Source organism: Carlito syrichta, unplaced genomic scaffold, assembly GCF_000164805.1.
Source record: "Carlito syrichta isolate Samal-C Ts95f unplaced genomic scaffold, Tarsius_syrichta-2.0.1 Scaffold302562, whole genome shotgun sequence".
Lineage (NCBI taxonomy): Eukaryota > Metazoa > Chordata > Mammalia > Primates > Tarsiidae > Carlito > Carlito syrichta.
Genome location: NW_007246658.1, coordinates 551,252 through 563,491, shown reverse-complemented (window position 1 = coordinate 563,491; position 12,240 = coordinate 551,252). Strand labels below are relative to the sequence as shown.

General features: G+C 36.8%; 1 protein-coding gene across 2 annotated transcripts in view; it reads right to left on the bottom strand.

The window, feature by feature from the left end:
* The window catches only part of PPP2R3A (protein phosphatase 2 regulatory subunit B''alpha), a 131,302-nt gene that overhangs the window by 50,641 nt on the left and 68,421 nt on the right, over window positions 1–12,240 (bottom strand). For both annotated transcript variants that reach the window (XM_008056860.1, XM_008056861.2), the window contains exons 6-9: window positions 11,388–11,474; window positions 7,224–7,380; window positions 4,933–4,981; window positions 4,089–4,178 (exon numbers count right to left, since the gene is read on the bottom strand). In XM_008056860.1, the coding sequence (XP_008055051.1) occupies window positions 4,089–4,178; window positions 4,933–4,981; window positions 7,224–7,380; window positions 11,388–11,474 (383 nt within the window). The remainder of the gene's footprint in view (window positions 1–4,088; window positions 4,179–4,932; window positions 4,982–7,223; window positions 7,381–11,387; window positions 11,475–12,240) is intronic.

Sequence of the window (12,240 nt, the reverse complement as noted above, 5' to 3'; positions counted from 1 at the left end):
GAGACTCCAACTCAAAAAAAAAAAAAAAAAGTGTTTTAATACTTACTCTTTATTCATCTAAGGATATCCTGGCTACATGGCTGAATTAATTAATTAAAGTCACATTTTGGGGAAAGCACATGACATAAACATTATTATTATTGTTTTGAGAAAATTCTCACAATGTTGCCCAAGGTTGGTCTTGAGCTCCTGGGTTCAAGCAATCCTCCTGCATCAGCCTCTTGAATAGCTTGAGTCTACAGGCATGTACCACCATACCCAGTTAATGAACATTTTTGATAATTTCAGCAGGAGAGGATGAGCAGAACAGTTGTTAAGGAATAACAAAATCTTGCAGTCATCAGCTGGTCAAACTTCCCTGCAGTGAGTATGAGCCACGGGTACAAAATGTTGTGAAACCAATCTGAAATCTTTCCTTGGTGATCTATGTTTTGGATAGTAAGAAATTCACTCCATGAAAACAGCAAGGACACAAAGTTCTGCCTATCCTAGTGAGTTTACACTTATGCTTGCTGCATCAGCATGTTCCAGAACAGTTATTCGGTTCTTAGTATTGTTAATTCCTGTAGGGGCTATCTCATCAGCTTTAGTCAGTGTCTTTCTGGGGGTAATAATGCCATAACAGTGATGTTTCATCAGCATTATAGGCTTGTTCTGACATCAGGCTTTTACCAGAAATGACTTAGGCAAATTTGTCAATGAATTTTTCCATTGCTTTGTGATCAGTAGGTAGTTTATCACCACAAATCTTTAAAACTTTAAGGCTTTGTCTTATATTTCTGTACCCAGCCTGTTGAATAGTCACAGTTACCTACAATTTTCAGCTCATCATGAGAGATCTTTGGTTCATGATAAGCACACCGATAAGTGGCATGTATTCATTGCAATGCTGATGGCTCCACTCTTTCAATATATGATCTAGACTTTCATGTTTGACTCTATAAATTGTTTTTTCCTTTTCAATTAACTTGTTATTTACTTTCATCACAAAACTTCAACAGTTTATCCTTCTGTTTCTTCAAGTTATATATGGTGGTCACTATAACACAATACTCTTCTGTAAGATATTTCACACACTGCTGTCTACTTTCTCTGACAGCTTGATTTTCTGTGCTATAAATATAAATGTATTATAAACAAAAATGCTTATCACTGTTACCCATAGTAGTATTTGTAGGCCTTTTTGACATTTTCAAAAATATCTTTATACTTTATACTATAGAGCAGAGAATAAGCAAAAAACACTGAGTAAGGCACATAGGTCTTGGGCCTGTACACAGACATTTCCTTACCCTTTGTGGGTGTGCCTGCATGAGAGAATCTGGGATGCACAGAAAAGACAGACTACAACTAGAGTGGGGGGGCAGGGAGGGTCTTTTTTCCCTTGGGCATGCTGAATAAACTGTGTTGTATACCAGTGTGCTGACTGCAACCCATCACATAATGTCACATAATATGGAATTTTTCACTTGTGGCATCATTTAGGCACTCAGAAAGTTTTGAATTCATGAGCACTGCAGATTTTGAAATTTTGGATTAGGAATGCTCAGCCTGTAATTGTATCTCATTTGTAATCTCTGCCTTTTGATGAATTATTTAATCCATTCACTTTTAATGTTATTGTTGCTATAATTGAATTATGTCTGTCATTTTATTTTTTGTTTTCTATGTTTTAATGTATTTCCCTTTGTTCTTCTTTACTCCTTTTGTTTACATTAAGTGACTATTTTCTAACATTTTAATTTTTTTTTTTTGAGTTGGAATCTCCCTCTGTTGTCCAGATTGGAGTGCAGTGGCACACTCACAGCCACCATAGCCTCATCTGCTGGGCTCAGGAGATCCTTCCGTCTCAGCTTCCCAAATAGCTGGAACCATAGGCATGCACCACCACGTCTGGCTAATTTTTCTTGACTTATTGTAGAAACGTGGTCTCACCAAGTTGCCCAGGCGGGTCTCGAACCCCTGGGCTCAGGCAATCCTCTTGTCTCAGCCTCCCAAAATGTTGGGATTACAGGCATGAGCCACGGTGCCTGGCCAACCTTTGTTTTTTTTTTTTTAAGCAGAAAAATCTACTTTTTTTTTGACAGTTGTAATTACTCAGTTTGGGTTGTTAATGTACATACCTTTTAAAATGTAATATCTTGTTTCATAACCTTATATATAAACAAGAACCAAAATAAGGCTTTGAGTCACTAACATTTTAATCTTTTAATGATTTTTTCACTTTCTCTATATATTAAAAAAATATATATATTATGTTTATATATATTTTATTATATACATTTTTTGCTATTATATATATCTTTTCTTTTATTTTTGCCTTGTGTCTGTCACACACATACCTACTTTCTGCTTTGCCAAGAAAGAGGTGTTTAATTGTGTTAACAGTTTCTTTCCCACAGAGGAATGCCACAGTTGCTACCACAAGAACAGCTGCAGACCAGTAGCTGTGGAATTTTTCACTGTACAATGTTTAGTTACTTTCTTAGTAGTTGCTCTATGGCTTATCATATATACCTTATCAAAATCTACTCCCGATGTATACTAATTTAATTCCAGCAGGATACTGCTCTTCATGGCTCTATTCTTACCCCTTTTGTGCTATTTTTATTGTACATATTAACATCTATATATATTACACATTCAACAAGACTTTGTTACAATGACTACTTTACATAATTTTATGTTTTAAAAGAAGCTGGGAGAAGAAAAAGAGCAAGTATATATATAAGTTTTTTTTTTCTTCACAGAATTGTTATGGCAAACCTTCTTAGTTACCATTTTGTGGGAGAGTAGATGTTCCAGAAAGAGGAAAACATGGACAGGAAGTATTTGAAGAAAGCTTTTCAACAGTTAAGAAAATATGAAAGTTAAAATATTGAGACTGGGAGGATTAACAGAACAACAAAAAGGCCAGAGAAGGAAAATACACAGCCTTATCAAATCTTTGGAAATTTAAATAATCTAACTGAAACAACCCCACGCATTCAAAATAGTGCATTAATGACAAATCATACACATGCATACTTACTGACATGGAAATGTACTGTATGTGAAAAATGTTTTAGAAAACTGTGTGTGGTATGATCCCATTTACCATGCCACATCATTTGAAGCATTGAAGGAGAGAGAAGACGGAAGAGGAGGAGGAATGGGAGAATAAGGGAAGGAGAAGAGGGCTGGGAGAAGAGATGGAAGGACATGTATCAAAATGTTAATTATGGGTCCTGGAGTTATAAACACATTTTATGTCAAGCTTTTTGATTGAATGTATTTTGTACCTTAGATACTTAATGTGTCTAGTATGTGATAAAAAATACATTTAAAAATTAGTTAATTCAGCAGAAATGTACAAAAGATGAAAAGGAAAGTCAGCTAAAATGAAATAAATGGTCAAATATATATATTTATCCGCATTTATAATTTTAAAAAGAAATACATATATAAATTCAGCCTCTCTAGTAACTGAATAAAATAAAATTTTAATTTATCAAATTAGAAAACAATTTTCAGAGGAAAATACCTAATGTTAGCAAGGGTTCTAGGAAATGTGTTAAATACTTTGTTGATAAAGATATAAACTGATATCATTTCTATTTTTAAAACAAAGCCTTACACTTTTTAACCTAGCAATTCCTTTTCTGGGAATTTATTCTATGAAAAAAAGATTGAATGTAATAACAATTTAGCTATAACTACTAGAAGGTACTTAGGAAAATATTCCATAAAAAATTTAGAGTGTATGGCAATTAAACTTTAATCTGTCTGGGAGATCATAAAACAATACAATCCACAGTGTCTACTCCCACACTTCATACAAATGCTGACAGGTCCTACTTATCCCTCAGGACCAGCTGTTATGCTACTTCACCTTAGTTTCTGGGTAACAGCACTTTTCTCTATATGCCATGACCATGAAGTCATTGCCTGTCTCCTTTCCTAGACTGAGATCTCTGAGAGGGCAGAGACTGGGGCTAATGCCTCTTAGTGCCCCCAGGTAGAGTCAACTCAACTAGGAATGTGTCATGAATTTTTCAATCTTTGTGCATGTGCTTAACATCTCGGCAAAGGGAATGTAGAAGTCATACCTGGTGGGGTTCCTTTTGTCTTCCTCAGAGATCAAAAACCAAACGAAATCTGCATAGCTCATCCTTCCTTCTTTCTGTACTGTTTTTCCCCTGAAGAAAACACATGGTTATGAAATCTCCTGAGCAATTACTCAGACACATTTAATTGGGTGGTAAAAATAAAATAACATTCTTCTTTGGAAAGTGAGTTAAAGGCCAGGCACGGTGGCTCACGCCTATAATCCCAGCACTCTGGGAGGCCGAAGTGAGAGAATTGCCTGAGCCCACGGGTTGAAGACCAGCCTGGGCAACTTGGCAAGACCTCATCTCTACAATAAATTAAAAAGAAATTAGCCGGGCATGGTGGCATGTGCCTGTAGTTCCAGCTATTTGGAAGGCAGAGGTGGAAGGATCACCTGAGCCCAGCAGGTAGAGCCTGTGGTGACCATGAGCATGCAAATACACCCCAGCCTGGGTGACAGAGTGAGACGTCAACTTAAAAAAAGTAAGTTAAAATTTTAAAAAAATTAGAATGATAGATGCTTCATAAAGGTCAGGCTTCCATGGCCTATCTTGCTAAAGGTCAACAGGGTGAAACCAGAAGGCATTTCAGAGTATGAAGAAAAAAAACCTGCTTCTAATTTGAATGCAAATAATAACTGGGATCAAATACTGTTACCTGTATTTAGATACAGGATTAACACTCATATTAAAGAATTACTGTCTTGTATTAAGCTATAGCTATATATTTTGTAGGCTAATATTTGGTCTAGTACCAAATTATGCAGGAAGCCTTGCTAAAATGAGATTGTTACAGTACTACTTGTAGTTCATTTTAAAACTCAGATTTTAAACTTTTCCTTACCTTGTTACTGCCCCAGAAAATATCCTTTCAATGATTCTGTTTGACGAAGCTACATATAAATAAGAAAATTACAAAGCTAGTTAGAAACATGCTCCATAAAGGCAATACTTTTGGCAAATTTATTTTCACTGGCTATAAGCTAATCCATAACAATCTTCTGTGATGAGAATATGAGTATATTCTTACTTATGTATAATGTATACTTCTTGGAAATAAGAATCTGAGACAGCTTTCTATCTGTAAATCAATACTTTTTAAAAAGAACAGTTGAATGTGCCTGACATCTGGGAAATATCAATAATGTTGAGCGCTAAGTTAATTTTGAATATCCAGACAATTAAGACAAAAATGTAAAGGATTTGTGTTGCTCTTATTATGCAATAAGATGAGCCAAATTTTCTATACAACAAGCCAAATTTTATCCTAGCATATTCGAAAACAATGTAAAATAAAACAAAGAAAAACAAGGGAGGATGCTTTCAAGTAAAATTTTACAAAAGATATTAAAACATACCACAAACATATTTTTCTCATATTCTCATTCTGTAAAGAAGTCCAGGATATAACATAAAATTTTTTAGAAATTCAATCACTAAGTTTTATCTATAGAGGCAGCTATATCTTTTTTTTTTCTTTTGAGTCGGAGTCTTCCTCTGTCACCCAGGCCAGAGTGCAGTGGTGCTCAAGGCCACCACAGCCTTGACCTGCTGGGCTCAGGCGACCTTTCCGCCTCACCTTTCCTAGTAACTGGAACGACAGGCATGTGCCACCATGCCTGGCTAATTTTTTCTTTTTGATTTATTGTAGAGACGAGGTCTCGCCAAGTTGCCCAGGCTGGTCTCGAACCCCTAAGCTCAAGCAATCCTCTCACTTTGGCCTCCCAAAGTGCTGGGATGACAGGCGTGAGCTACTGTGCCCAGCTGAGGCAGTTGTATCTTCAGATAATATGTGGCTTTTTGATGACAGGTCCTGGAGAATCTATAGCAGTGTCCTCATTGTTGGTTCAAAGTAACCAAGGCGTTAGTTTAAAAAAACAGACAGATGCACAGTGATCTCAGACCTGTTCTTTTAACCAGTGCTCTAGGCAGTATATGTACACTAAAATTTCAGGATCAGCAATAAGGTCCCTGGGGACTTGGCAGCCATTAGCATCTAATTCTTCCATACAGAGTCAGGTACAGCCACAATAAAGGTACATGAGTTTGGCTAAAGAAACTTAGGAACCTGCCTGTCAGTATAGCCATACCTATCCACACACCAAAGCCTACATAGAGATCTCTCTACTTTGTTGAACATTGGTTTATACGGTTAATAATTTGTACTAGATGGAAAAAAAGAGGGCTGTACAGGAAAGGCAAACATATTTAATTGCTAAGCTAAGTCTTTTTTAAAAGGCATTTTTTTTTTAGCTTTGGAAGGTTTAGCCTTCTAAAATTGAAGATTGTGTTATTCTACATTGTCTCACTAAGGACAGTCTGTGAGTAGATAATTATGCAGAACCTAGTGGCCCCTTCATTTATGCAAGCCTTGATCTCTGCTTTTCTGGATTTCGTCCCATCAACATGGCTCTAGGAGTTGCTGTGTGAGTACATACAATATTTGGGTTTTTTATAAGAATTATGGCTATATCAGCCAGAGAGGGAGTTTTAGAGTCATAGGGTTGGGTATGACCTATGGAGACAGGCTCATGTTGTATAGATAATCTGTTCGCTGGTAACTGGAAGGTGTGCAGTTACTAAAAGTCACTCGATATCCCTATGAATACCTTCATCTTTATGCTCGTCTGGTGACAGGAAGATTATGATTACTTGAAGAGGGGAGGTAACAGTACCAACATGTTGATCAAATAAGTACATTTGAGTATTTCCTCTTAGTGTCTGCTTGGCAGGTTAGAAATATTATTTTCATCCCTGGCTTTTTACAGAAATATTATTAGATGGGAAAGTTTATAAAAGTATATACATACTCTTTTTTGAAACAGAGCTTCACAGGTGTGGATCTTATTCAAGACATCTTCAGAAAATACACATCTCTAAACACTCATCACTGAGTGTTTATCAAACTGAGACTGTGATTGCATACTTACCTCCAACAAACCGCTTCTCCCATCCCTGGCATCTAAGTGTAAAAGTTAAATTATTTTCCCTCATCCTCTCTTAAAAATTCCTGGCCTTGTAAAGAGGATGTGATTAGATATAGAACTTAGGAAATGGGAATTTCTCACAATGAGTAGGGACAATTTAAATAACTCTTCAGAATGGTTAAATCTTAGCATGTATAACATCACTCACCCTGGTCATTGTATCGAGACAGGTCAGCCTGGCTGATGTAGAGGTCATGATCACTATCTAGTTCCCAGAATTTACAATAAATAACATAGAAATGTTCATAGGAGAAGTAATCTGTGATTTGGTTTATGTCTTCCTCTTCTTCCAAAAGGGCTAGAGTCTGAAATGGTAAGAAAAGAAGAATTAATTTTAAAATAATGAAAAACTGGCTTTGCCATTGTACAGAGTCTGGTGAATTTTTGTTTTAAATCGAATGAAAAACGTTGCTTTTGGTACCAAACCAGGAACTTTTTCATAGGCATCCTCATCCTACCTGTAGTTAACGAATCAATCCACAAGCATTTACTGAGCTCTGCAGTGAAGGGTTAGGTGCTGTGGAGGACATACACAGGCAGGGAAAGGGCAGAACCATCACCACGGGAACCGCAGCCATTCAGAATTCCACAGACTGGCAAGCACAGCACAGTTAGACAACTGTCTTAATTACATGGCCACAAACTAACGCTGGGTCTAGCTTTTCAAAGTTATGTGAGCAACATCAAGAGAAGTAGGCATCCACATATAAGGGTTGGTTTTGAATTGAAATCAAGTTTACCATAAAGGTTACTTTTATATACAACAGGGATAACACATGGTGGCCTGGCAGAGGAAGGCATGCTGGGTCGAGCTGCAGCACCCTGAGCTGGAAGTAAACCTAGGTCTTCCCTGACTCACTGTGTATGCCTAGAGAAAACACCAGAATCAATGAACCCACAATTCTATAGTCAGTCAGATTATTATATAAGCCAGCAGATAAATGAAGACATTTTTAGAAATGAAATATGCCAGAAGAAAAAGAAACCACAAGAAAACTTAGGAAACAGAAAAAATGAGATGGCAGAAATAAAACCAGATATATCAACAGTTACAATAAAGATAAATGAGTTAAATCTCTATTAAAATATTTTTCAGCTGAGTATCAAAACTGAACCCCCAAAGAGATCTAGGTATATGATATCTATAAGAGATACACCTAAAATAAAACTAAAAGGAAGATTTTTTAAAAAGATGGACATATACTAGTTAAATGTTAACTTTAAGAAGTATCAATATTAACAGAATTTAAAATGGAAATCAAGATGAAAAACATTATAAGGGTCAAAGAAGACGATTTCATAATGTAAATATATTACTCTGCTAAAAAGTCATTTTTTAAATTTAATTTTTACTTTTTAATTTTTTCTTCAGAGTGACTGGACTCCAAAAAAAGTCATTCTAAAAAATGTAAACACTGGAAAACCCAAATCCTTTGGCAAATGGAAAACAATATAAATTATAAATTATGGTAAATCTGCTCAATGAAAGATTATGCAGTTAGCAAAATTATAGCTATATAGAAACAAAGGAAAATTATGATGTGGTAAGTAGAAATATAGGATACAAGAGTGTACACAATTAGAAGTATGTAAAATCCTAAAATCCACATATGCCTATGACTGAGACCAGAAGAGCACACACAAAAATGATATATTATATTATGACATGTATGAAGTAGAATACTTTCAATACAACAATCTTTAAAAGCAAAGAGGTATCCTTTCCACACATTGTACTGTCATAAAATGAAGAAGACAGATAATTTCTGCTATAGGCAAGTGTGTGAAAGCAAGACCTAGTGCAGGCTTTCAGGAGGGTAACTTGGCAGAGTCTCTCGAACTGGAAACGTACATACTATTTGATTCAGGATTTTCCCTTCAGTGGTCTACTCTAGAGAAATTCTTACTCGTACACATATAAGAGGAAAAACAAGGGTGCTCACAGCACTGCTGTGTAATAGAGGAAATGTGAAAATGATTTGAACATCAACAGAGGACATGCTGCTAATTGCAGTTTAGCCATGCAATCAACACTGCCTTAGTTAAAGGAATGAAATAATTTATATGAATGGAAATGAAAAGAATCTAAGACATTGTTAAGTGAAAAAAGTTACAGAATATTAACTATGAACCCATAAATAAAACAGACTCCTTAACACAGCAGCCATACAAAAGAAAACTAAATATTACACGTATACATTTATAAGGGTATAAAACCACAGATAATATGGGCTCCCTCTGGGAAAGGAGTGAAATGGCAGAGTGAAGAGATGAACAGTGACTCCTGCTTATTTATTACTCTAGATGTGATCATATTATTTGAATGTTTTAATAGTATTTGTTTATGTATTAAGAGGAAGACTAAGGAGAGTGTAGGGAAGGTAAGGGAGGGGAAAATAAATCATGCTTTAGGAAGAAGCTTTAGGAAGAATGATTTCTTCTTCCAGTTTGACAACTTGCTTGCTGTATGATTTTACATAAGTCATTCAGCTATATTTCAGCCTCAAATTGTATCACTGGTATATAAAAAAAAAAGATTAACTTAAGAAAAGAAAAAGGGGAAAGATGTGAATTACAATGGTTCAGAGGCTATAAATTATAATGTGCTTTAAAAGGTGAAGGATTATCATCTCATTCTTGAGGTGTTATGAAATCACATCTTAACCTATCTTAACCTATCCCATGTAACTGACAGTCCAGGCAAACGTCTGGTTTTCAATAAATATCAAAAATGACTGTGATGACTATTCATTTTAGAATTTAAAAAGTTTGTAATCCATCATGGACTGTTAATTTTGCCAAGTTTTCATTACTTTGTCCCAGATGAAGATAGGAAAAAATAAAGAGTAAATCAAGTTATATTATTAGCCTAAGCTTCATTTAGTATGACTCATTTAAAGGAAAAAGTTTCAGCCAGGCACAGTGACTCAAGCCTGGAATCCCAGCACTTTGGGAGGCTGAGGTGAGAGGATTGCGAGTCTAGAGGTTTGAGACCAGCCTGGGCAACTTGGCGAGACTTCGTCTCTACAATAAATCAAAAAATTAGCTGGGTGTAGTTCCAGCTACTTGGAAGGCTGAGGTAGAAGGATCGCCGGAGCCCAGTAGGTTGAGGCTGCAGTGGCCATGAGCATGCCATTGCACGTTAGGCTGGGCAACACAGTGAGACTCCAGTTCAAAAATAAATAAAGGAAAACATTTCATTTCCTTCTGAGTGTGAACCATTTCACTTTATGTTTATATAAGCTTAAGCAATCAGCATGAATATTACCTCAGTAAAAGGCTCCCACTAGTGGTCAATTCTTCCTCACTTGGTAAAATACACAAAACAGTTGAATGAAATATTATAACTGATGTTATATAATTAGAGATAAAGTTTTGCTATGTTGCCTAGGCTAGACTCGAGATCCTGGGCTCAAGCCATCCTCCTGCCTCTGTCTCCCAAAGTGTTGGGATTACAGGTGTGAGCCACCGTGCCCTGCCCTGTCATCTTTTTTAAGAAAAATTTTTTATTTTTGAGTCGGAGTCTCACTCTGTCTCCCAGGATGGAGTGCTGTGGCATGCTCATGGCCACCGCAGCCTTGATCTGCTGGACTCAGGAGATCCTTCTGCCTCAGCCTTCCAAGTAGCTGGAACTACAGGTATGTGCTACCACGCCTGGTACATTTTTTGATTTATTGTAGAGGTGAGGTCTTGTCAAGCTGCCTAGGCTGGTCTTGAATCCCTGGACTTAGGCATTCCTCTTGCCTTGGCCTCCCAAAATGCTGGGATTATAGGCTTGAGCCACCACACCACCTAAGAGGAATTTTTAATACTTTTCTCTAGTAGGTGCTGGATAAAGAGTCATTACTGAACGGATCAAGTCCAAAATCTTCCACTGCTTTGGCAAGGCTCTTCTCAACTTGGCCCTAGCCCACACTTCAGCCTCATCTCTGGTCACTAAGACTAGCAGTTCTTAAACATAACACTTTGATGGTAAACTCCTGATATCCTCCAAGGTCAAGACTTCTTTGGCTGGTCCTTCCATGAAGCCCTCTCTGCACCTTCTGTTCACGTCTGTGGAATGTATTAAGTCAGGTGCGGCATCTGTACCCTTTTCTCCTTTGCTCCACGGTGCATGCCTTCGGGCAAAGAGAACTGTTGTTCTGTTCATCTTTGTTACCTACCAAAATATCCCAGTGCCCCACCATTTGATAAATGCTTAATGACTGCAAGTAGTGGCGGTGCTTTGCAAAGAGTAAGCACCTAAATATTTGTTAAAAGAAGAAAAGTATTTAAATTGCTCTTTACACATGAATTCCAATGAGAAGCATACTTGCAAAAAGTTGCTTTTTCTTATCTCTGTCGAAGTAATTTTTCCACTCCAAGATCTGTTGACTGTGTAGAATATTCTCTGAATAACCTAGTTGCAAAAGACAAACAAAACCAAGTAAAAACATTAATGATCTCTATTACTTTATCAATGCCCATCTTATCAATGTAGTTGGAACCAATTTAAGTTTTGGTTTTTTGAGTATGTCAAGCATAATTCCCAGTAAAAACTAAAATTATATTTTAAAATTCACATCTACATGTTTTATATCTGCTTTTATATTTCTGAGAATAAAAAACTCTCTCTGCTCACAAGTCTTCATTTCCCAGCTGCCCACACATCACCTCCTTTGTTTACCTCTCATTTCTAGAGTGATGCCTGATTCAAGCAATGCTTATTGGACTGGAAGTTTGCAGAAGGCAAAGGAGGTAAGAAATACCTGCTGGGCTGGTTTCATGATTAATTGGACAGAAAGATGGTTGTCAAGATGGTATGATTCAAGAGGGCATTCTGGTCATTATAGCCTTCTTCACCAGAGTCTTGAAGACTCCTGCTCTTCCAGATTCTCTATAGAAGCTGAAATACATCTGAGATAATTTATGTCCTGACTTTTAGGTGGGTATGAACATCTTCATTATTAGCTAGTGTTTTTATGAGTTCAACAGAAAAGCAATTCTGGAGAGTACCCTAGATAAGATGGGAGAAGAGGAGAAAGGAGCCAGTATGTCTAGACTGAGGATGAGTGTGCTGTGGCATGGGAGAGCGTGAGAGAAGGAAGGCAGAGGCTGCAGTCCTGGAGGCAGGAGGGCACACTTAATTCTTTTTTTTTTTTTTTGAGTTGGAGTCTCACTCTGTC